This window comes from Apteryx mantelli, chromosome 3 (assembly GCF_036417845.1).
Source record: "Apteryx mantelli isolate bAptMan1 chromosome 3, bAptMan1.hap1, whole genome shotgun sequence".
Taxonomy (NCBI): domain Eukaryota; kingdom Metazoa; phylum Chordata; class Aves; order Apterygiformes; family Apterygidae; genus Apteryx; species Apteryx mantelli.
The window spans coordinates 111342856-111365655 of record NC_089980.1 but is presented as its reverse complement, the minus strand read 5'-3'; the positions used below and the strand labels follow the sequence as shown (position 1 = coordinate 111365655).

The following is a 22800-nucleotide window of genomic DNA, read 5'->3' as shown; positions in this document are numbered from 1 at the left end:
AAGTCAGGCACTCAGAAAATGGAAGAAAAAAATGTTTTAAGGCACTCATTCAGCATCACACAGTGACCTTGTGCCCACCCTTAATTCTCCAAGGCAGCACTCGCTGCTTTTTAAAGAAACAAAAGATCCTTTCTCTTACTGCAATCACCTGTATTACTCATTTACACGCTTTACAACTTCAGCAGCAGCACTCCTACATGGAACAGTCATCCTAAGAGCACTTCCATCCTACAGTAAATACAGCATGCATCCTGTGGAAAAACTGTATGCTATCACACAATTAAATTCCATATGACAATGCAGGTACCTAACAGGATTGAATTAAAGCTGCATGTGTAACCTTAATTCCAGCATTCCCTATCTCTGAACACTTGCCTTTGCCAAACTATTCTTTTAACATAATACCCATGTGCAATGTTATTCATAATCGCTAATAGATAAGGGAGTCCCTTGCTATATAAAGAAATACTGTTTATATGCCACAGTAGGATGTTATACAATACAACTCTGAGGAGTGACTGTTGTGGCAATGAAGGAAAAGGAAGCATCTGCATTTAGACTTGTAATTATTATGCATCAGTGAGACAATTACTGGCCATTTTAAGTTGTGCAAACAACATCATCATAACAAAATCAGGGCTAATACAAGATTTTTTTTTAACCTACCTTCTGGAGAATTTACTGTCTATTTATAAATATTTACATAAAACTTTTTGGTAAAACTAAGACTGCAAGCACATTTTAGCAGCTTGGGTTTATATTATTAGCTCTCAAGAACACTGGGATTTAAAAGCCAAGAATTCTGAACAGTTAAATGCTCAGTTTCTCATTGAGGCTATACTGTATACATACAGTAGAATTTTATCAGTGAGCACAAAAGCCCAGTTGATAGAAATCATGGCAAAATAACAGTGGCAAAAAATGTATTTAGACATATTTCAAGACAGAATTTTACAGCTCTACTTATTTAATATAACAATTCCAGAATATTTTATCTCATTCACTTCTAATTTAGCAGAAAGCTAGCTGAGGACCAACTCTGAGAGCAATGTGATGCAAAGTCAGGTTCATCATGAAGCAATTGCCATCCAAACAATAATGTAATCTGCAGTTTAGATATGGCAAACCACCATACTGGCAAGTGATGTCAAAGGTGTCTATCTGATAGTAAGTGCCATTTTTACAACAAAAGAATGTAATTGGTTATGCCACTTTCTTTTTTTTTCAAGCCTGGCTATGCTGCTTTCTTTTTCTGAGATGACAAAACAAAATAGAAGTCAAAGTCATATCCTACAACAAGGACTGCAGTCTTGGCTTCATGCTAATGGTGCGCTTTTTGATCCTCTTTCAACACTTCAGATCAGACAGAAACAGCCTGGTTTAAGCTCTCATTCCATTTTCAGTAAATAAGAATTTGCCCTAGGAATGAACACAGATACAGGCAAAATGGAAATTGTATAGAACTCGTTGGAGTTATCAAGACAAAACCTGTCATACTAGAGGAGTTTGCCATTATTGATATGTGCAGGGACATTTGAAGCTGTGTATAGAAAAATAACGTAGGCTTGATCCTGCTTTCAATCACACAAGTGTAAGTCTAAGTAAATGCACTCAAGCCAGGCATGATCATCCCACCACAGGGAACAATTAATTCAAATGACCTTAACTCTCTGTGTAAGAGGTAGCGGTGAGGAGTCAATTAAAGTGCTCCAAATGTGGATTATGTATAGTTAATGCTAGTACAATTATTTCTATGTATTTTTACTTACATGTCTTACATGTATCAACAATTAGTACTGGTGCAATTTACTATTTCTTTTGCACTATGTTAAATAAATGTTATAACTCATCCATAGAAAAAAATTCACTGGAAAGACAACTCAACAATCATTTTAAATCTCAAATCTACTTCTGAACATTTTATCATTGTGCTTTAATGAAAAGCATTTTTTAAATTGTAAAAACATCACCTCCCTGGCCTAGTGAAACCCATGGCAATACAACTTTAAGAAATCCCTTCAAAAATCTAAACTACCTAGGAGCTGGGCAAAAGGAGTGGAAGAAACATGCAATTGCTACAATTGCAATAGATGAGCTGCAGGGTGGAGGGGAAAAAGCAGCCAAGAGGAAATCAGGGGCGCACAACAAGGGAGGAGGTCACAGAAGCTAGCAGAACAGCGGGAAAGTAAAGTCTTCATGCAAGACTCTTTCAAGAGAAGAATTCAACAATGAGGAGTCATCTGCTATAAAAAAAAGCAATAAAACACAACAGTCTAAGAAACAGATAAAAAAATCTGCTTGGACTGCATGTTTGGAAACAGAAGAGGTTATCTTTGAAGTCAACCTAATGCCCACTGAAGGCTTTCCATTTATTTCAAAGATGACAGGATTTAGTATTTACAGTCATATTTGCAAAGATTCTAATCAGCTCTTTTAGGTGCTTCTCAAAATCGCCATAGATACCCTTCAGGTCTTAAAGCAAAAAAAAGTCCTTGTTTGCCTTTTTATATTCTTGAGTTCCCTGCATTTCCTCATTGTGGTAGCAGTCAGGTCACCCTGAGAGTGAGTGAGTGAGTGAGTGAGTGAGTGAGTGTGTGTGTGTGTGTATGTATGCACAGAGCCTGGGAGCTCACAGCTTTGTCATACATTTTGAGAACATTCATATAATGTTAATAATACTCAAGGTGAAAGATGATATTACAATGCTTTGCCATATTTGCTTCTAAATATGATTCAAAAGAGACATAATCCAACAGAAGCAGATGCCTCAAAAGAATAGAAGCTAGGAAAGTGATCTATAGATTAAATAGCTTGGAATTAGCCCTGGTTTGTGCAGGGTGATGAGTAATTTGTATATGAGGTCTCTTTCAGGTCATTTAAATATCAGTTAAAGTGCATCATGGTATTGGAAAACTAGTAACTAGCACCAAATTAAGAATAAAGGGAAATTAGCAAAATGAAATGAAAATTATTTAATGAGACATAAAAAACACCTAAAAAAACCCTGTAGAACAATTTCACCCATGTGAAAATTTCATCTCAAGTAAGCTAAATGACAGCTAACAAGCCAGATTTCTTCTATAAAAGATTCAGTATCAGATGTTTAAAAACTCCCATAAGTGTTTTTCTTACAGAATTGTAATACTGTTTTTCTCATAATTTTTTTAATCCAAATTTAAAAACATAAAAACAGGATAGCTGAATAAGGCTATGGATGCAACAGCTCATGGTTTCAGAAGCATTACAAACTGATTAACTTTGCTTTCAAATTTGCATTATCAGAGCCCTCACAGTGCAAGCTTCACTTCAGTCATGGGAGCAGTTCCCAGTGGAGCTACATGAGGCTGCTCACTTCGGGGTTTTTTTAACATGTGCATCTGAAAGTGAAGGGACCAGGCTTATTTGTGCCCCAATCTCTATAGTCTTATCTGTCTCATTGCTTATAATGATCCTGTTATGACAAACTCAAGTGCAAATTTTGGTACTACATCTCATGATTTTAAATAATGCTGCTGGCAGCATGATTATGTGTCAGGCAACCGTGAAGCCCTTCAGACTGTTTAACAATGGAGATGTCAAAAGACACTGCTTTGACACCATCTGTTTCCAACTAAGTATTTAGTCATAGAGGTGAAATTACAGTCTGGGAGATTTGTGTGTCTAACTGACCCCACAGCACAGAAGCCAGATATCTTTACAAAAAAACAAGGTAATCTTTTGGTTCCATGCCAACACAGGAAAAAACACCTATTAAAAATTTATAGGGTTCTACACTGTTGCTTCAAATTAGACCACTATTTAAAATACAGAACATTTTTGCAAATGCTTGAAATTAAAAAAACAAGATTTTAACAGTCTAAAATTAGCTCCTGAGAAGTAACCCTAGACAACAGTGAAGACACAGCAGGAGACTTTTTACATATCCTTCAACACCTTCAGAAAAACGTAACTGCTACCTTATTCTTGAAAGGAGTGATAGGAATCACTCCTTTAACTCGCATGAAACCATGCTAATTTAGAAAAGACAGTCTTATTTCTTTTCCAAGAGTTCTGCATTGTGTTCAAAAATTCAAAGCAATCTTTGCTAAGAGATATGTATACCCTTCTTGGTGTGAAGCTGACATAAGATAAAACTGTCACCTATACAGAATATCAGCACAAGTAATACAGCTGCCACTGGGGAGATGACCCTCAGGACACAAGATTTAACACTATGTCATAAAAGAGGTAAGCTACACAACAATATTTTAATGTTGCATTGCAGTAAAATGAATAAAATGTAGTGAAAATGGCTAGGAACTCTGTCTGATAAGGATCAGTGCTAGGACAAAATGTATTTAATGTCTTTGTTAATGACCTGGAAGGTGTAAAAAATAATAAAATTTTCAGAGGAAACTAATGTTATATTTCTGCAAACATCTGTTCATGTAGATTTGCACAGACAGCAATTATTGTCTTCAAGAGGATTACTCCCATACATACAATTATGCATAATTTAGTCCTGACAAGATCAGGAACAAGACTGGAAAGCTCTGAGATTACTACATAGGAAGTGAGAAATAATCCAAGCAAACTGAAATAATTATAATCATGTCTAGGAAACTGCAAAATCAAGATTTATATGGAACAAAATCAAGCAAGTACATGTAGAGAAAAATAACCTAAAATAGCAGGAACAAAAAAATCTAGTATTTAAACCTATGACAAAACTTTAAAAGAAATATTTGCAAAATGCTTAAGCATAGAGCTTAATATGGCAGCAAAGCAGGCTAACATATTTTAAGGCCAAATACTCAAAAACATCCTGGAGCAAATAAAAACTTTTCCATATGGCTGTTTCATGGCTACTTTAGAAATACAGTTCTCTCCTGAAGGAAAATAGGAGCAAAAAAGCAGAAGAAGGAAAAAAAAAATGATCAGAAGAAGAAATGAGGAGAAATTAAATCTGCTAATAAACAGAGATCATACATCATTTTTCAAGTAATGACTAAGCAGGGTATGGCCATAGCTGCCTACAAATATTTCCATAGTGCAAACATCAAGAAAACAGATGATTTATTTAAAGTGGTTCAAGTGGCTATTACTAGGAGTAACAGGAAAAAATAATGGAAAAAATGTATGCAGAGCAACAAGAGCATTTTTAGCACTGAATCATTCCAATGTAAAACTGTACAAAGACAGGGCCACAAGTGTCATATTTGAGACGTTAAGACTAAGTGAGACAAAGCTCTGCAAAGCAGAGGGATGGATGAATCCTGTGGAGCTTCACAACGCTGCAGAGATTTGTCATGGCCCGAACCTTGCTCATGCTATCATCATGACGTCATGATGCCTTCAGAATAACTTAGAATGTCCATGAGAAAGGAAACTGGTGACTTATGTTTTCTGGATTCTAGTCCAATAACAATGATTTATTCTTTTTTGTATAATGTGCATCTGTCAAAGCTTTAGAACCAAAGGCTATTAAGAGAGCCATATAACATTGTGTAAAAGATATACTGCAAAAGCAGTCTCAAAACAGTGACGTAATGGAGACAACACTAAGGGAAGTTTTCTTTAAATTTTGGATTTAATACTGTTTCAGTAGTAGGTCTTATCAAACAGCACAGATCCATGAAAAAAGATAAAAATAAAGTTTTACAGTAATACTTCCACTTCTTTATTCTTTCACTTTTTTTTCTTTGCTGGTCCCAAGGTCCCTGACATGTGTTACAGGCTTTGTGGAAAAGCAGGGCTTTGATAGCTTCACTGACCCATGCTTCACATCTCATTTTGCTCCTTACTCCATTTCCATATTGTTAGTTCTTTAATTCAGCACCACTGATGCTCTTTTCCCCATGCTGGTAATCCATGGCAGTTGAAAATAGTCTCAGCATAGGCACAGAATAAAATTAAGAAAAACCAAACAGAAAAGGCAATCCAAAAAAAAAAAAAAGGGGGGAGAGGAATGGAAAATAATAGAGGAGACAGAAGAGATGAAGGAAGGACAGCAAAGGGGGAAAGGACCAGAAGCAAGTAATGAATAGAGACGAGCAAGTCGTTGGAGGCTGGAGACCTGGTAAGAATACCAGTTATACAAAGCAGACTAGAGAGCAAGACAGGATGGGAGTAAAAGGTACGTGGTAGAGAAGAAGAGGAAAAGGTTTTAGGAAGAGCAGAAGACAAATTGCTGAAATCAAATCAAATGATTGGAACAGGACCGGAGTAAGAGAAATAAAGAGAAGTAGAAGCATGAGAGAAGAGATGAAAACTGGGGAGCGGTGAAGTAAAGGGAAAGAAACTGAGTGTATCAGCTAAAAGGCAGAAATTCTGGCTGGCATCGGCAGTTCTTTCACTTCTTTTCTGAAGTTTCTTGCTCTCTCAGGCAATGACTTCCGCCAGGGGAGTCATTTTTCAGACTTCAGAGCTTACTGATAATTCTTGGTGCTGGTTTAAGAGATAGCCAGGACAATTAAGTTTGGTTGGAACAACCTGGAGATGATCTTTATTAGGGTGTGCCTCATGGTACTTTTTAATAGTACTGGCTTAGTAGAAGTCATTCAAGCTGCTTATCATTGGCACAGATATGTTAATAAATGCATCAAAGCAACCAACTCCCAGTAAGAAGAGAAATGCTGTTTGCAAGAAGTATCTCTACATAAATCCACATTAGAAATTGCATATGTTGAGCATAAAGATTGGCAATACTGTATGCAGCAGAAGAGACCTCAAAATTTTACCTAGTATTGATTTGGTTCAGTACATAGAATCACTGGTAAATCTATTTGGGAGAGGAATTTCAATAAATTGTGATAAAAAAATCTGTTAAATACTATTGGCATAAAGCTATCGACTAAAATATCTGATTTAAATATTGAATATAGACTGAATATTAAATAAAAAATTAAAAAAAACTCTTTATATCTGAATTTTGAGAGTCATACATCAACACTGAATACAGTCTAGCAAACTTAGATCTACATTCACCGAACATGAGGACTAAAAAGTTTTTTAAATTGAGAAGCAGAACATGAATGGTGCAAAAATTAGAATTATATTCCATGCCTCTGTAATATATTCTGAGTAGCATTTATCCCTAGAAGCAAGATACTTACAGGTTTTCTTGTTGGGGTAACTTGAACAGAATGATAAAATTCTGGTTGAACTCGGCTGCTTTTCTTGATTTTTCTTTTTCTTACAGAAGTTTCCTGCTCACTTAGGTGATGAGCTTCCACTATAGGCTGTGTTTCTTCGAGGCGAGCTGCTACACGTCTTCTGGCATGACGAGGACTTGATCTGAAGCCCTGTGACACAGCAAAAGCAATCACAATGTTTGACATCTTCCAGAATGCAGCTATGTAACAACAGAAACATCACACAGGATTGTAATGATGACAAGAATTTGAGATACAAGCATACTCATTTTAAATAATGTTCATATATACTGCGTGTAGCAATAAAGGGACATTTCTGAGTGCTGTAAATATAACATTTGTTTTATATACCTCAATTATAGACATTATTGACACAGCTAGCAGCAATAACTCATGATGCTTTTCTTTATAAGCCCATATTTTAGTTATTTATAACTAAAAAGTTGTAGTTTAAAATTTATAATTAAAATTTTTCAGATTTATTCCTGGCCTCATGAGGAATTGTTTTAGGGAGTGTGAGCAAAAAGATACATTTATTTTCTGAGAATAAAAGTAAAGAAAAATTGGTAGCTTGCAAGTATCAATTGTGACTAATTTTTCTTTTTAAGAGTTCTGAAACTGCCAGTTTGGGGGGGGACCTTACCATTTGGAATAAAATAACTAAGACAGAGAGCTGTCTTTTGCTGTCATCTGGAAAATATAGGCGTATTTGGCCAAATTAATAAATTCAGGAAAAAATGCCCTTCACAGATGCTTTTTAGAGGTTTGCTGTGAAAAGCTCTGAACATCATCCAGAATCTCTCATTTAATGACAGATATAATGTCAGCCCTATATTGCTACTTGCAGACCATGTACAATGAGCATCTTCTCATTTCACTAAGTTCCCTCCCTGCCAGTCATCATGAGCATGCTTGAACCTGCCATGCATCACTTGTGCTGAATATAACATAAAATGTTATTACACCTGGCCAGGTTGTAAGTAAGAGTTTCATTCACTTAATCATACCAGCTTTCAGAATAAATGAGCCAAATCTATGTCCTCAGTGATACTGTCTGCAGTGTAAGGACTAAAACCCTTTCAGAACCAAAAACAGATCCAACAGTTCCTAATTTTCTACCTTCCTCTGCTTTCTAGTAAAATATCTATACTAAAGTCCTTATGCAGCACATTCAGCACTCAGGAATGGCTGGGCCATAGAAGAGTAATTACCTTCTACAAGCTGAGATTTTTAGTTAAAACTGAGGCAATCTATGGCATGAATCTAAATATTCTGAGTCCCTGTCAATTGGAAACGATGTGGGAGCAATATATTTTCATATGAACCTAGTGTTCCATTTTTTCCCTGCTTTAGTTTGTTTTGTTTTTTTTTTTAATTAGGAAATCAGTATACAAAAGTTACATTAAAATATTAAGTTCATAGATTCAAGCAATTAAAAGGCAGAAATGCCAGACTTTGGGTTCCCTGTGCAAACTGGATTTACTGCTCTGATGTTCATGACACTGTGAGGGAAGACTATTCTGGACATTAAAAGAGACAGTTATTTTAGTTATTGAAAGGATTCGGCCAAAATTTCCTGAATCTTTAATTATGATCCCTCCTATTCTACTGAAGCTAAAGACGGTTGTTCAAGGTACAGGTGGGAGCAGACTTGGATTCCTTGTATCTTTAATGAAAGCAGGACCCTGCCCATATCCACTAACACAAGCAGCATAGCAGAACCCACTGCAGCCAATAGACTGTGTGGGTTTAAGATCTCTAAATGTTCAAAGATGTAAATCGGAGACATACTCTGTCATACTATTGCAATGGGAAAATATTTTGCCCCATTTTCTTTTCATGTATACTGTAAAATAAATAACAAATACAATGTCAAACTATTCAAAGTGATACTAAAGCCAATCAGGATGACAGAAAATAACACAATACAAGGAGCCTACTATTATATAGCTTACTTGTTGCGGAAATTTTCTTTTTGCAAAAAACATTAGTGTGCATCAGGAATTATTCTATAGCAGAAAAATATTCTATAACAGACCAAAATAATTGGCAAAACTATTTTGTATTCTGAAATCAAAAGAGGTTTTCTAAATGTTAAACAAATTATGTTTGTTTGTTTGTTTGTTGTTTTTTTAACAAATAATAGCTATTGTATAAAGCCTGGTTATATACACTGCACTTCAGTTACTCCCTTACCATATTCTCATCCCCATTAGCTAGATAAAACTCTTTGGGAAAGTATGTTTATGTAACAGAAGAATTTGGTTGAAGCTAAGCAGCTCTAAGAGTGCTTAGAGCCGCATGCCAAAGAGGGATTTAAGAACGTGGATCTCTCTCACTGAATGACTTTGCCTCAAAATACCTCAAGGTTTACTAATTGAATACTATGTTTCAATATTGAAAACTCACCCTGGACTTCCTGAAAAGTCTACTTATAGACAATGTTTCTCATTTGTATTTTATGTTTTTTTTCTCTTTTGCTGTTAATTACCAGCAAGAAAATGGGATCTTTATCTCTTTATAAGCTCATCTGCTTCTGTCACTGAAGCTTATTCATCACTTGAAGTCATAATCTGTCTGCTGTATCACAAATGGTTGCCCTGGAGAGGATTATAATGTGATAAAGGCAGAGGATCATGATTTCAGGTGGGAAATTAATTCCTTATCACAAAGATAATGTTACAAGGGCAGAGTCCTTAGGCCAAAACCTGAAGTGCTTACTCATTCCTGCAATGAGAGTTTGCCAAAGCAAAAACCCAAATCTGGAATATTTTACAATTTGGTAATAAAAAAAATGAAGACAGGCGTAAAGAGAAACACACTGTCAAAAAGTAATGTAGTATATGTGAGTGCGGCTAGTATGCTTAATACAAAACTAGAACAGTCAGTGATTTCTTCTCAACAATGAAATGACCAGACACCTTCTGTGTCATTACCTATGTTACTTATCCTTCAGTTGAACCCAAAATTGAAAACTTGTTTTACTAGTAAGGCAATCAAACTAAAAATGTGAAAATGACACAAGTACATTATTTTAGATGTTAAGCCAGAGCTCACAGGAGAGCAGAAAGATATTACAAAATATTCAGAGACTTCACAACATACCATCTGAGACTAAAGTGCCGGAGAAAACACTAGAGATGTTAAAATCATCCATGCAATACAGGGTTGCTCTCCCACTGTTCAGCAATTTGCAGTTTCCTCTGTCATGCGAATGCTGTGCCACCAGACAGTGACAAACCTTTTCTTGTTCTTTGGGTTGACAGAGTTGCTCATTCCTAGACCCTAGTGCCTGGCTCATTTTTATCCCTATAAAATTATGAAATGAGGCAAACCAAACAAGTAAGACTTTAAATAGATGTTTTTAAAAACATCTGTTTTCTTCTAAACATTAACATAATTGCATGAAGATATACACTATCAGGTATTCTTCCTTAAAGATACAACTCAACCAGCTTTGAATATTCCAAACCTGGGTGGCATGTGCCAGAGTCTCACCATACAGAAACATGGGCTGGGTTTCCTTTGACTAAACCTCAGCGAGTCTCCCTAGGCTCCCTTTAGGGCCAGTGAAGTCAGCAATGTCTAGGAGAAAACTCACCTGTTAGGTCAGATGAGCCATTCTCTCCATCAGCCACAAATGGAGCCCAGGTTGACTAGCTCACTTGTAGACATCTATACTGTAAGTGCCCACAATTAATTAAGATAGATCCCACCCATGATGGCCAGAAGGTTTTGACCCACCTTTGATACAGTATTCATCATTCCACCTATTTTATTATTGGATTTCCTCCTATTTTCTTCTTTCTACATGAAATAATTCCAGTATTTTCAATCACTTTTTATATGTCCATATTCACAGACATCACTCTTCCTAGAACCCAATAATTCATGTACCCAATACTTCATATAAGGTTGTATTACTGATAGAGATAATAGCACTGCTGGATTTTCCATTTTATTTCTCACTCTATTTTCTTTTTTTGATCAAGCTGTACATTGGAAAGAGGTCTTAATGAATTGTCTAGAGTAATTCAAAAGGTCCTTTCTTGAGACCATACACTAAGAAATTAATAAAATGGATAAATGATTTTTCTCTGCAATACACCCAGCTTTGCATTTATGAACACTGAACTTCATGTGTAACCACCTGTCCCATTTCTCAGGGCTTCTTTGGGATGCTCTAGTATTTGATAACCAAGTATGCCACACTCTGCAAGCATTCTAATAACATTGCCCATTCCCATTCCTAATCCATTCATAAACAAAAAAAACTTTGAAACTTCAAAAACAACTTAGTTTTTACTTTTTTCTTTACAGGCCCTTTTATTTTACTTTTTATTTTACCTTTTTATTTTACCAGGCCCTTTTCCCTCCATTCTACCTTTTTAGCTATCCCTACTGCCTTCATCAAATGTTATGTATTATTTTATGCTTGAAACCAAACATTTTTTGTTATTTTTTTCCAGCATATAAGTACTTTATGTAGAATATATTGCATAACAGAACCCTAATCTTGTAATCTAATCTCTCCAGCAAATATGTGTTTTCAGAGTCACTAAACATTAAGTTAAGAGAAGTCAGAGTGCATTATTTGATGTCCAGCTGAAGTCAGCAGATGTCTTTGCATCAACTTCAGTGGACACTGGACTGCAGCCCAGCTTACCTTCTGGCAGAACTTCAGCAAATGACAGAAAAATTGCTAGTTAGCAGTAGGCAGTAATAGGTATTCAGGGCACTGGTAGGAATGACAGCAGAGCTCAGCTGTGTTTGCAAATGCTTTTACAGATATTTCAGTGAGTCCCTTAGATTAAATGCACTTTTGCAAGTGCGCTAATGCATATCAAAGTCAAAGGAAGTTCAGATAGGATATCCAACTTCATGTGCTTGCTTTAAAGCTTTCTGACAGTGTTCTGTACACATAAGAATTGTCATCTATTACCACTGTCAATTAACGGCCTCAAGGTGCAGTCTTTGAATTGTCAGTTACTGCCTGTTTAAAGCTTCAAAACTTTCACATACATGCAACCTACAAATTCCTAAAGCCTGGAGATATTAGTATGCCTGCATTTCACAGCCATTCTCGAGATGCCACAGTTCTCAGCTATTCAGCAGACAGGCTGAAATAGAATTAAACTCTACAGTTGAAATACCTACTTGAACTAAAAAAACAGGTTTAATTAAATATTAAATAACTTCTTTGTATCAAATTCCCCTGCTTACTGAAAGAGAGAGCTTTGAGAGGCTTTCTGCTACATATATATACACGGGTATATATGCATCTGTATTGTAAGAACAGTCCTAATTAAAAAAATGATCAAAATTGTTATTGTTATTCCCTTTTGTTATCATTTCCTTTTTTCTTCTCCTATAGCAACTTCCATGCCAAACGTCTACAGTTTACCAAAAAACAAACAAACAAAAACAAACAAAAATAATGTTTATTTAACTGCCAGTCCTGGGAGTTCAACCCAAAATCTGGGATTCAAGCTAAGTTCTCCAAACTACTTATACTTTCTTACTAATAATAAAGATCACTAATTAAAGCTAGGTCTTAGTTTTTATAGCAGGAAGGTTGCCTGCTTTCATTCAGTATATTACTCCACAAATGCAGAAGGAGGAAGCAACTATCTTTCTTGGTTCTATTGGTTCTGAAAAAATAAAAGAACATCTTTTTTTGTGGTTCTATCGATCTTTTTTTTCATCTTGGTAAGGGTTACTCCTATAAAGATCTGAATCAAGAGTTAAAACACCAAATATAAGATGTTGCATTCAATTTCTCATTCCACTCCCTCATTAGCAAGCTTTCTCTGATGCTTCTTTGCACTCCTTATGTTTATTTTAGAAGATTTTACTCTCAACTCCTAAAATTTAAATACTAAATAGTGATAGAACCATTTCTCAAATTTCGAAGACTATGATTGGGCACATGTCATATAATATTAAATTTTCCAAATAAGTCCAAACATTGAAAGGGATTACAAGCAATAGCCTCTTACATAACCTGAACAAGATCGCTTTTCCAACTGGGGTCATGAAATACAGTATCAATAGCCTGCTTTCCAGTTCTTCAGTGGGCCCTCAAGTGCATACAAATAGCGCCCTTTTGTGATCCTAGGGTTTAAATGTGAATTCAGAATATAATTTTTAATAACTCATGCACATACATGGTGACACATGTTGTATAAAAACCTATTTATTGCACTGCACTGCTGTTTTACATAATATGTTTTTTATCAGAAGGTTAGGATTCCTATCAAAGCAGGTAAGCTGTAACACTAGGAAAATTTGATGATGTGTAAGCAGAAAACAAAACAATGTCCCCAGGCATGCCTTCAGATACTGCTTGGGTACTCTTTCCTATCTGAAGCCACAAACCACAGAAGCCGGCCGGCTCTCGGAGTAGTCCTGTCGTTCTCTAACGAGGAGGTTACAGCCCTCCACTGCCACCTTCCCTTCGTGGTGGCTTGTTCCAGTTCCTGCCCTATTACTTCAGGGCACTCCAAGCTTATATTAGGAATTGGACAATTATTTAAGAACAAAAATAAATCTTGATCAGTGGTCTGCAAGGAATAGTTGAATTTAAAATATCTTAGCACATTTTCTGACCATTTCCCTTTTCTACCTCTGCTTTCTCCCTTTTCCATCTCATCATTTGTTCTCAGCTTTGGAGGTATATGGTATAGATAATGAACCTGCAATGAAGTATTAACTGTCCAAACTGTCCAAAACGGCCTCTGGAAAATTAAAAACACAGTAGAAAGGGGAATAAGAAATAACACACAGATTGCTAACCCACACAACTGCTGCCCAACATCTAGTACAAAGAAATGACTCTCATCAGTCTAGTATGCTTATTTGATATATAAACTGGTGAGAGAATTTATGCCATCCCTGCATGTGAAGATGGGTGTCCACTTTGTCAAGCATAAAATACATACATAACCAATGAGAGATTTAGCAAGTATATATATGTAAAAAAAGATAGCTAGACTGGGATTCAGTTATCTGTTAAGATACCTACATTCAAATACCAGCAACACTTACATATCTGAATGAGTCTCTACTTGTGGAGCTGCATCTAAGCTCCCATTATAGTCAATGAAAAATTCAGTCAACACAGTCAGTGAGGCCTGAAGAGCTATTCAGCCCATCCTGACAGCTATGCTAGGTCAGCTAAAATGCTCTACAGACTAGAAACTGTAAATGCTTTCGGTGAGCTCATCCTGCTGTGTAAGAGGAGGCTGTTTCTGCAGAGTCACTTTCCCACTCGGGCTGCACTTCAAGGCACATGGAGGGAGCGGCAACAGCTCAGAAGGGAACGAAGCCCTGACCTAGTTGTATCATTTTGTTCTCTCTAGAAGAAAGAATGAGGATTAATATAATACCTTAATCTGACATGAAAATGCATTTCAGTGTAGTTAGCGTTATCAATTTATATGTTGATAAATTTTGCAAGAACTGTGCTTCGCTTCCAGTTTGCTCTTCTGTTTACCCTGCCATCCTGAAGCTGAGCGCTGTATTCATACAGCTGAGTGGACAGGGGTGATAAGGACATTGGCACAACTTGCAAGAAATGTGTCTTTGCCCACATGTCAGCTGCAGTTATTTTCTACAGCTGATGTGGTAATTTCAGACTTCAGCCATAACTCATGTTTCATTCCTACTGATGAGTCAGGAAGAGCAAACCACTAACTCTTCCTAAGGCAAGGAGTGAGGCACAAGGGAAGTGAGAAGGGGCTCACAGATGCTTTGGAGAGCAGAAGTACCCAGGCACATAGTGCACAGCTGAACTAGGAGCCCAAGGAGCCAGCTCAATGGTGGCCAGGCTTGCTAGTGCCAGATCAAGACTGGCCATGTCAGTTGGGGGTGTGAAGACCTCCCTGAGTATCTCTACAACCCAGACCTGAGCTCTTTCCCAGGAGAGCATGGAGGGGCCCGAGCACTCTGTTACCAGCCCAAGTCCTGGGTCTGATACACCCTCCAGCCCGCAGAGCACTATGGGGTAGGTTAAAAGCTGTGGCTCTAGGTGGTGTCCACTCAAGTTGGATGTGGCCAGGCTGAACCAAACCAGCTCAACTGAAGCTGATTTAGTATAAAAATAGTGAGGTGGCTTTATCCTGTGCTCTGCATGGTTCTTCCATAGTACCTTCAAGTTGCTTCTCCTTAGAAAAAGCCTAGCAGTAGAAAAGTGTATGAGTGATTTCTCCATGCCATAGGAAAACACATGTAATAGCCCAGCAGCTGAAAAAGCCCTGAGGGTAGTGCTACCACGCTTGTGTGGTGCTTTCTTTCACCTAATAGCCTTTAAAGCGCTGAGCTATTTCTGAATGTGTATCCACAACCTGGTCTGTCACCCTAATAATCTAACCACCATAACTGAGAACTCACTGTAGATGGTTGAGCTTTTCTGCGGCACATGTGATCTATGGACCCACACACAATCCTTTCTGTTTGTATAAGATGGTAGTTTCTATAGCTGATGTGGTAATTTTGTGGCAATATATGCCATCACCACATGTATGACCTCAGGTGTTTTAATTTACAGTTTCAATTTAAGGTTAGTTCCAACCAATAAACACCAGCTAGAAATTCCCATTCCATACATGGGTACAATTACGTGGTGGCTAACAGATCCGTGCAACATACCTTGCTCCACCTGGAGCCCCTTGAAACCAGGGCTCTGTCTGCGTGCATCAGGAATGCGGACTGTAAACTGGTGCACAAGATAACTGAAGCTGCAATCTCATCTAAAACATATGTGTCCAGAGATAACAGTAGATACTGAGAAGCCTTATATCAGTATGTAAATACTTTTATGATAGCTGTGAGGTTATTGATATAACTGCATTAAGGAAACTAAATAATACTAAGAACTGTAAATTATGTACAAGATCTTTATGCGGTGATCGTCCCTAACCTGTAAAGAACTGTGAGGATATGTTAATTTATAACGCAGGTCCTCACATGCAATACATTGGGACCATGTCTTACCATGGGCATGCACCTTGGCACAATGCCATTACTCTACCAGGTGCCTGGTGGAGCTAAGAAGGAATCCCCTCAGCATCTCCGTGGTCCGCATACTGTTGGGAGCCAGGCTACAGACACAGGGAGCCAGACGGCTGTACAAAGATACAGGGCATTTCTACACTACACTGTCACATGGAGTAAAGGTACCCAAGTTAACTCTTCTGGAATTAGCTCAGGAACCCAAGTGGTCTTGCTGCAGCAACTGGGGGATCACCACACGTTTTGCGATACAGTTGCCAAACAAGCTGCTTCTCAGCATAGACTAGCGCTCACTGGGACACCTACACACTGCCCTGCAGTGAATAAGACTGAAGAACAGCAATGGACAGACAATATATAATAAGCAGAGTGTCAGTAGTACCTGATTTGCTATATAACAGCCTACTGTGACATTCTCTGTCTGGGCCATGTTACTGGATGTGCTATGAAAAATGGATAGCAGGATTTGCCCTTATACAGTATAACCTGTATTCATTCCTACACAGAAGTGCTTTCATATATCTAAGAAAACAATTTCTTTTTGTCCCTGATTTATTTTCCCTTGAACCTCTTCCTTAACTCTTAGACAGCTAATGGAAAAAAACAGTTTAAATATCCTGGGGGAAAAACGTGTCAAATACAAAAGTAAAATATTTGCAGGCTGACTCAACTCTGCAAAGACAGGGAAACATCCTTTGAATAAGTGAATGAATGTATATTTGTGGCTAGTCTTGAACATTTCTGTTGCTCTTTGAATGAACTCCCTCCCATCAAACAGAACAGTACAATTCAGTTTGGGGGGGTCTGCTGATTTTTCTTTTACTGAAGCTGTACATATCTTGAGCAGTTTATAATAACTCTACAACTCTCAGGATGAATTATAGTGCAGGTCTTCAATGACTATTCATTACTGTTTTGTAAGGTATCTAGAATTGTATTTCTGGGCATTTGCCTCAGAATCAGACTCAAAAGCAAGATGATTATGACAAAAGTATGCTCAGGGATACATGTATGAACACCTTTTCCAGGTTACAATGGCCTCAATTGCTGGCAAAGATAATATATACATTTACTAGGGATTGTTTTACTGTGGTTTTGTATCCACTGCACTATAATGGATGATTTAGCAAATTTATTTCCTCTTAAAAATTGTCATTAGACTTGGCTGACCTGTTTTAGCATCAGACAACTGTCTTATCAAAACACTAGACTGAATATATATAATCTTGTAGTGACTATTCAGTACTCTAAGCAGAAAATGAGGTCTGCAAAATCCAAATTACAAAATGTTACTCCTCTGCTACAGCTATGATTAATATATGCTGCTGCCATCCTCCACAGGATCTTTTAATAAAGGGTCAACTCAGGTTTGCCTTGCTCATGTGACGAGTCCCACCAGGCATGCACCTGTTCTAAGTGAAGTCAGAATTTAGAGTGAATTGTAAAACTTGCATGGATTTGCTTAGTAGTAGGATCATACCTACAGGTTTCAGTGGAACCATTCCCAGGAAACTTGCCCAAAATATATTAGTCAAAATAAAATACAAATGAAAAGATACTATATTGTTCCTGACTGTCCATAAACACTGACACCGCATACATATATCCTCCCATCAGTTCTTGAGATCATAGTATTTCTAATTTAGAAGGTAAGATAAGGGAAAACTGTGAAGCCGAGAGAGATGTTCAGACAAAAGATAAATCTAGAGATTTTTTTCCCTACAAATATGAAGATCGTCAGCTACTGGTTTAGCAGTTAGCACAAATATCCCTTCACAATCTCACCAAAAAACAAGTATTAAAAAAAAAAAGAATGGGAACCTTCCTATTCAAGAATTCTTATCCTCAAATCACGAGAGTGTAATAATTTGGATTTGGGTTAATTCTATTAGCTATTTAGTTACAGTGGGCTAGTCTTCTAAAAGCCTTTGAGAAGTCTCTAGCCTTCATATGTTCAAGATGTATGAGCCTTAGGTCTAGAAGCTTACTTCTTTTTTAATTGAAAGGTAAAAATCTCACATAATCCCATGACTGCATAGGCTTAGCCAAAGAAGAAAACTAAGAAATTTAATCACAAGAAACGGCAACACAAACACATTAAGCAAATGCTTTTAAACTGTAAAGCACAGATGACATTCAAAGCTCTTTGTAAAGTGTAAGCTGCTATACATTTAAACATATCAAGCCCAAGCCCTCAAAGTACTCAGAGAAAATTCCTGCACTTTAGGAAAACCCAAACCTCTACAGAGACAAAGAGAAAAATGAAGTGAATCACTGATATCATTTGAATTTTTGAATATATACAGAATAATAATAAAAAAACAATGGATCATAACCCCTTATTTTGGTGAAACTCTCACTGAGTTATGTTGCTACTTTGGTATGATTTTGGTAGAGCACAGATATTTCACTCTACAACTGGCTCTCCAAATAAAGAAAGGAGAGAACAGTTAAAATAGCTACATCAAAGACTGATTTGTCATGCAAGCCATATTTCTGTTGGAAATTTACTTGTTCTCTTTTTACAGCGACGGCATATTTAGGTCTACCTTAGTTTAGAAACATTAACTATTCTGGGTGTGATTCCTAAAGTTAGTTCATGGAGTATCTCTAATATCTGTAGAATGGAGTGAAATTTAAGAGCAAATATAGTCATAATGGACTTAAAGGACTGTAATACTTATGGAGACCAAAAATATACAAAAAACAGGTCTGACAAACTTAAGATGATAGTAAATGACAGTAAGTGGGGTGGTGGAGACAGCATTGTTTTCTCTCATAAACTCTCACATTTTCTTGCTGGTTAATTTTTCTGTTATGAAGCACCTCTAACAAAGACAGACTTTAACCTACTTTATATTCATAACGATTCATGTAAATTTATCTTCTTTTGAGGCACGGAGTCAGTTCTTTAAGTTTGTTCGGACAATAAGAAATGTCTGCATAGAATCTTGCAGTATAGTAATGTGATAGATGCTTTGCAGAGACATTCAAAATCAAGACGCAAAAAAATGGACAAAGTATTTGTGGATTAAATTCACTGGTGGTATATAATACTCAAAACAGGGCATCCTTATAAGGATCCTTTTCAAGTTTAGTATTTGCCCTTTTGTAATTCATCAGATGTATGATTAGAATTACTTCAGAGTATGAGGTCGTCTTTTTTTAATGTGGGGTTAATTTTTCGGTACTAAGGAAAGTAAGGGATTAATAGCTCTCACTGGAGACAAGGACAATGTCGGCATGCACCATAAGAGCTATGGCTCTGACAAAAAGAACTTCATCATAAATTTGCTACACATCTATTTTTCCAAATATAAGGCTTTCCTGGCAGGCAGCCAATCATGCAGAAATTGCCAACGGCTCTGTAGATAATGGCAATTATAATTCTCTGTGTACTGCCACTAGACCACCTGCACGTTCATGTGTGATGTAAGTCATGTTTGAAGCCAGCTCTCATGAGATGAATTACCAACCCACTGCTGTTTATGATGGACCTATTTTTCCTTATCTTTTATTTTCATTAAGAAATACCATTTAAAACTGTGCCTGACAAACAACTAAGCATAGTAGAAGCTAGCAGCTGTACCTTGTGCTATAAAATTTGGAGTTGAGATGTGATGTTCACTTTTGGGGAAAAGGACTATGTAAAGCCCATATTTTCATATGTCATGCTTTGCTTTCATTAACATCTTATTGGAGTTGGAAGTGCATAATAGTTTGTGCTGATATACAGAAAGAATGCCAAATTCTGTTTCAAATGGTGCTGCTAATATTTTCATGAGAGTATACCCGTAATTTGTTATTAATCAATTCAATTAGATTCATTAAAACAAGTTTTTTCTTGAAAAAGCTTTGGAAAAATGAAAATCTTATGATGTCAAATGAGTCATCATTTTCTCTTACAAATCGAAAGTCTGCATCACTTGATAATGAGCAGAAAAATAGCTCCCCCAGTTTCTTAAATGGGCAGTTAAAAGCATTAGCTATGGTATTACTCTTTCTTAACAAAATTTAGAAAATTGTAAGAGAATATAATAGTTTTCCTTGTTTTATTCTAATATATCTCAGTAAATGGAAACTGCTAGGAAATATTTTAAATATGTCTATTTTTAATTGGGTGATATACAAATAACCACATGCTGGATTAATAAAAAATAAAAGGGAAGTTTGCAAAATGACTAATTAAGAGTCATCATACAGAACTATACAGATTTCAACAGAGTATAACACATTAAACTTAATTTCTATTGAAGCTCCATACTTAGAGAATTTTACATGCAAACCAAATATGTTATATTGGTGGAACTAAATCATCCACATTTTTTGACTTATGGTGGGACACGTTTGTTTGTTTGCTTGCTTCACAACAGCACTAATTGTTTAATCATGAAAACAACAAAAAGAGACTTTTGCAGGTCTAAAGATAGAAGGCCTCTCCCACTAACTACATTCCCTATGTGATCTTCTTTTGGTGCAAATTTCAAAATATTTAGGAGTTTAAAATCTAATTTCCAAAATGAACCATGTCACAAAAATGTGTCACATGCACACTTTTGAAAACATTACCCATGATCCCTGCAGCAAGGTAATAAAAAAATGTGAACAATTAAAAGAAGATCATTTTCATGCAAAACTCTCTAAAGGCTTCCAGAATAGTAGGCAACGGCATGGAGACATGCCTTAAATCAGTAGCCGAAAAGCTGGCAAGTGATTTAGCTAGACAGGAGCTCTTCAGAGCAGCATGGAAAAAAGTAGCTGCTAAAATAAATATTATTTCCCCTATTCCAGCAATTACGCTCCTTGTTCGGAATCACCAGGAAGTGGCTCTTTTTTATGTTATATTTTTATCGCTGGCGTGTAAGCATTTCAGTTCACCTGACCTGTGAAGATCTAGTCATGAAATGAGGCATCTAACACGCTTGAAGCCTGGATCCTTCTGGGATCTCTGCAGCAGCATTTGTGTGAAGCAGGCAACTTTCCCAGCACGTGAGTGACACACAGGTGAGGACTGGCAGTAGAGCTAACAAATGCAAGCTCTGCAGTCACAAATGTACCAGCACCGCACGTATTTACAGTGCAGTCAATAACTGTGTTTGGGGTTGGCTTTTGGACAGAGGTAGGACGAGCATGTAAAATAAGCCCAGTTCTTCTTAAAGTAACCAATTGCTCTAGATATAACGCAAATCAATAGGCCAGGTAGGAGAATGTGAATGGAGAGCTAACATTTTGTGTGGCACATTTCATTAAAAACAAAAGGAAAAGAAAAAGAGGACATTGTGTCTTGCATGCAAAATAAAAAGTTCATACGTGGTTTCATTAAAAAAAAAAAAAGACTTTAACAATTTGTACTCAGGTAAAGAGAACAACTTCTGACCTTGAAATTGCGTGCTAAATAAATTACCTCAGAGCGAAAGTGATGAGTTCTCATTACAGCATCTGGAAGGGAAAGAGAGAGACACAGGCTGCATGTGGCTCCGCGCTCGGCTCCCGCGGGCTCGCGGCTGCGCGGGCGCGGCGGCGGCGCAGCTCCGCGCTCGGCCCCGCGTTTATATTTAATTCATGGCGAAGAAGTTGAGCATAAAGTTGTGCCGCGCTCGGGAGAATCAGCGGGGGCTTCGTGCCTTGCCTCGCCTCGCCGGCGGGGAGGGTGGGTGGGGACCGGGCTGCCGCAGCCCGGGGCTCGGCTCGGCTCGGGTTTTCCCGAAAGCCGCCGGGAACGGGGGCCCGCGCGGCGTGTCCCTGCGCCGGGAACGGGGCCGCGAGCGGAGGAGGCGCTGTCCTCCCCCTCCATCCCTCCCTCCCGCCGCGGGGTGAGAAGCATCCCCTACCTCGGCTCCTTGAGCGCCCCGAGAAGACGGATTTGATGGGGTGCCTGCCCTTCTGGAGCTTGCGGTGCCAGCAGCAGAAGAACAAGATCGTGGCGATGGTGCCCAGCAGGAGCAGGAGCAGGAAGAGGGCACACTGGATGCTGTAGGGTCTCAGCAGCACCAGGAAGGCTGCGGCAATCATGGCTCAGGCGTGCGAGTGCCCCTGTGCGTGCGCGCTTCTGCGGCGAGCCGGGGGGGCCGCGCAGCGTCTCCCCGCGGCGGCGGCGGCAGCGGGGCGGGCATCGCCGCCGGCCCGCGGCGCTGGAGCCGGGCGCGGGGCGGGCGGAGGCGGGGGCGGGGGCGGGGGCTGGGTTCAGGCCGTGACTCAGCAGCGGCGGCGGCGGCGGCGGAGCTTCCCCCTCTGCGCCCGGCGGCCGCGGGCACCGGCGCGGGGGCGGGGCGCCCCCTCCGCGCAGCGCAGCGCAGCGCTGCATGGCAGCCGGCGCGGGGATGGCTGCGCGCCCGGCGCGGCGCTGCGGGGGGGAGGAGGGAGGGAAGAGGAGGAGGAGGAGGAGGAAGGGGCGCCGGAGCCCGCTGCGGCCGGGCTGCCCCGGGTGCGCGGCGGGGCCCGGCCGGGCGGCGGCGGTGACATCACGCGCGGAGCTGCGGCAGAGCGGGCGGAAAATGGCTGTTGCGAGGTACGCGGGGGCGGGGGGCGCCGCGGGGCCGCCGCTGCCGCCCGCCCGCCCGGCCCGGCTGCGGGAGCGGGAGTTGCGGTGCGGAGCCGCTGCGGGCGGGCGGCGGGTCTGGGCGGAGAAGGGGTGCGCGCGTGTGTCTGTCTGTCT

General features: G+C 38.9%; 1 protein-coding gene across 1 annotated transcript in view; it reads right to left on the bottom strand.

The window, feature by feature from the left end:
* Nucleotides 1–22243, bottom strand: part of DST (dystonin) — a 314972-nt gene extending 292729 nt beyond the window's left edge. The window contains exons 1-3 of the mRNA XM_067294163.1: nucleotides 21977–22243; nucleotides 21523–21584; nucleotides 7095–7283 (exon numbers count right to left, since the gene is read on the bottom strand). Of these exons, the coding sequence (XP_067150264.1) occupies nucleotides 7095–7283; nucleotides 21523–21584; nucleotides 21977–22157 (432 nt within the window). The 5' untranslated portion in view covers nucleotides 22158–22243. The remainder of the gene's footprint in view (nucleotides 1–7094; nucleotides 7284–21522; nucleotides 21585–21976) is intronic.
* Nucleotides 22244–22800: the final 557 nt, after the last annotated feature.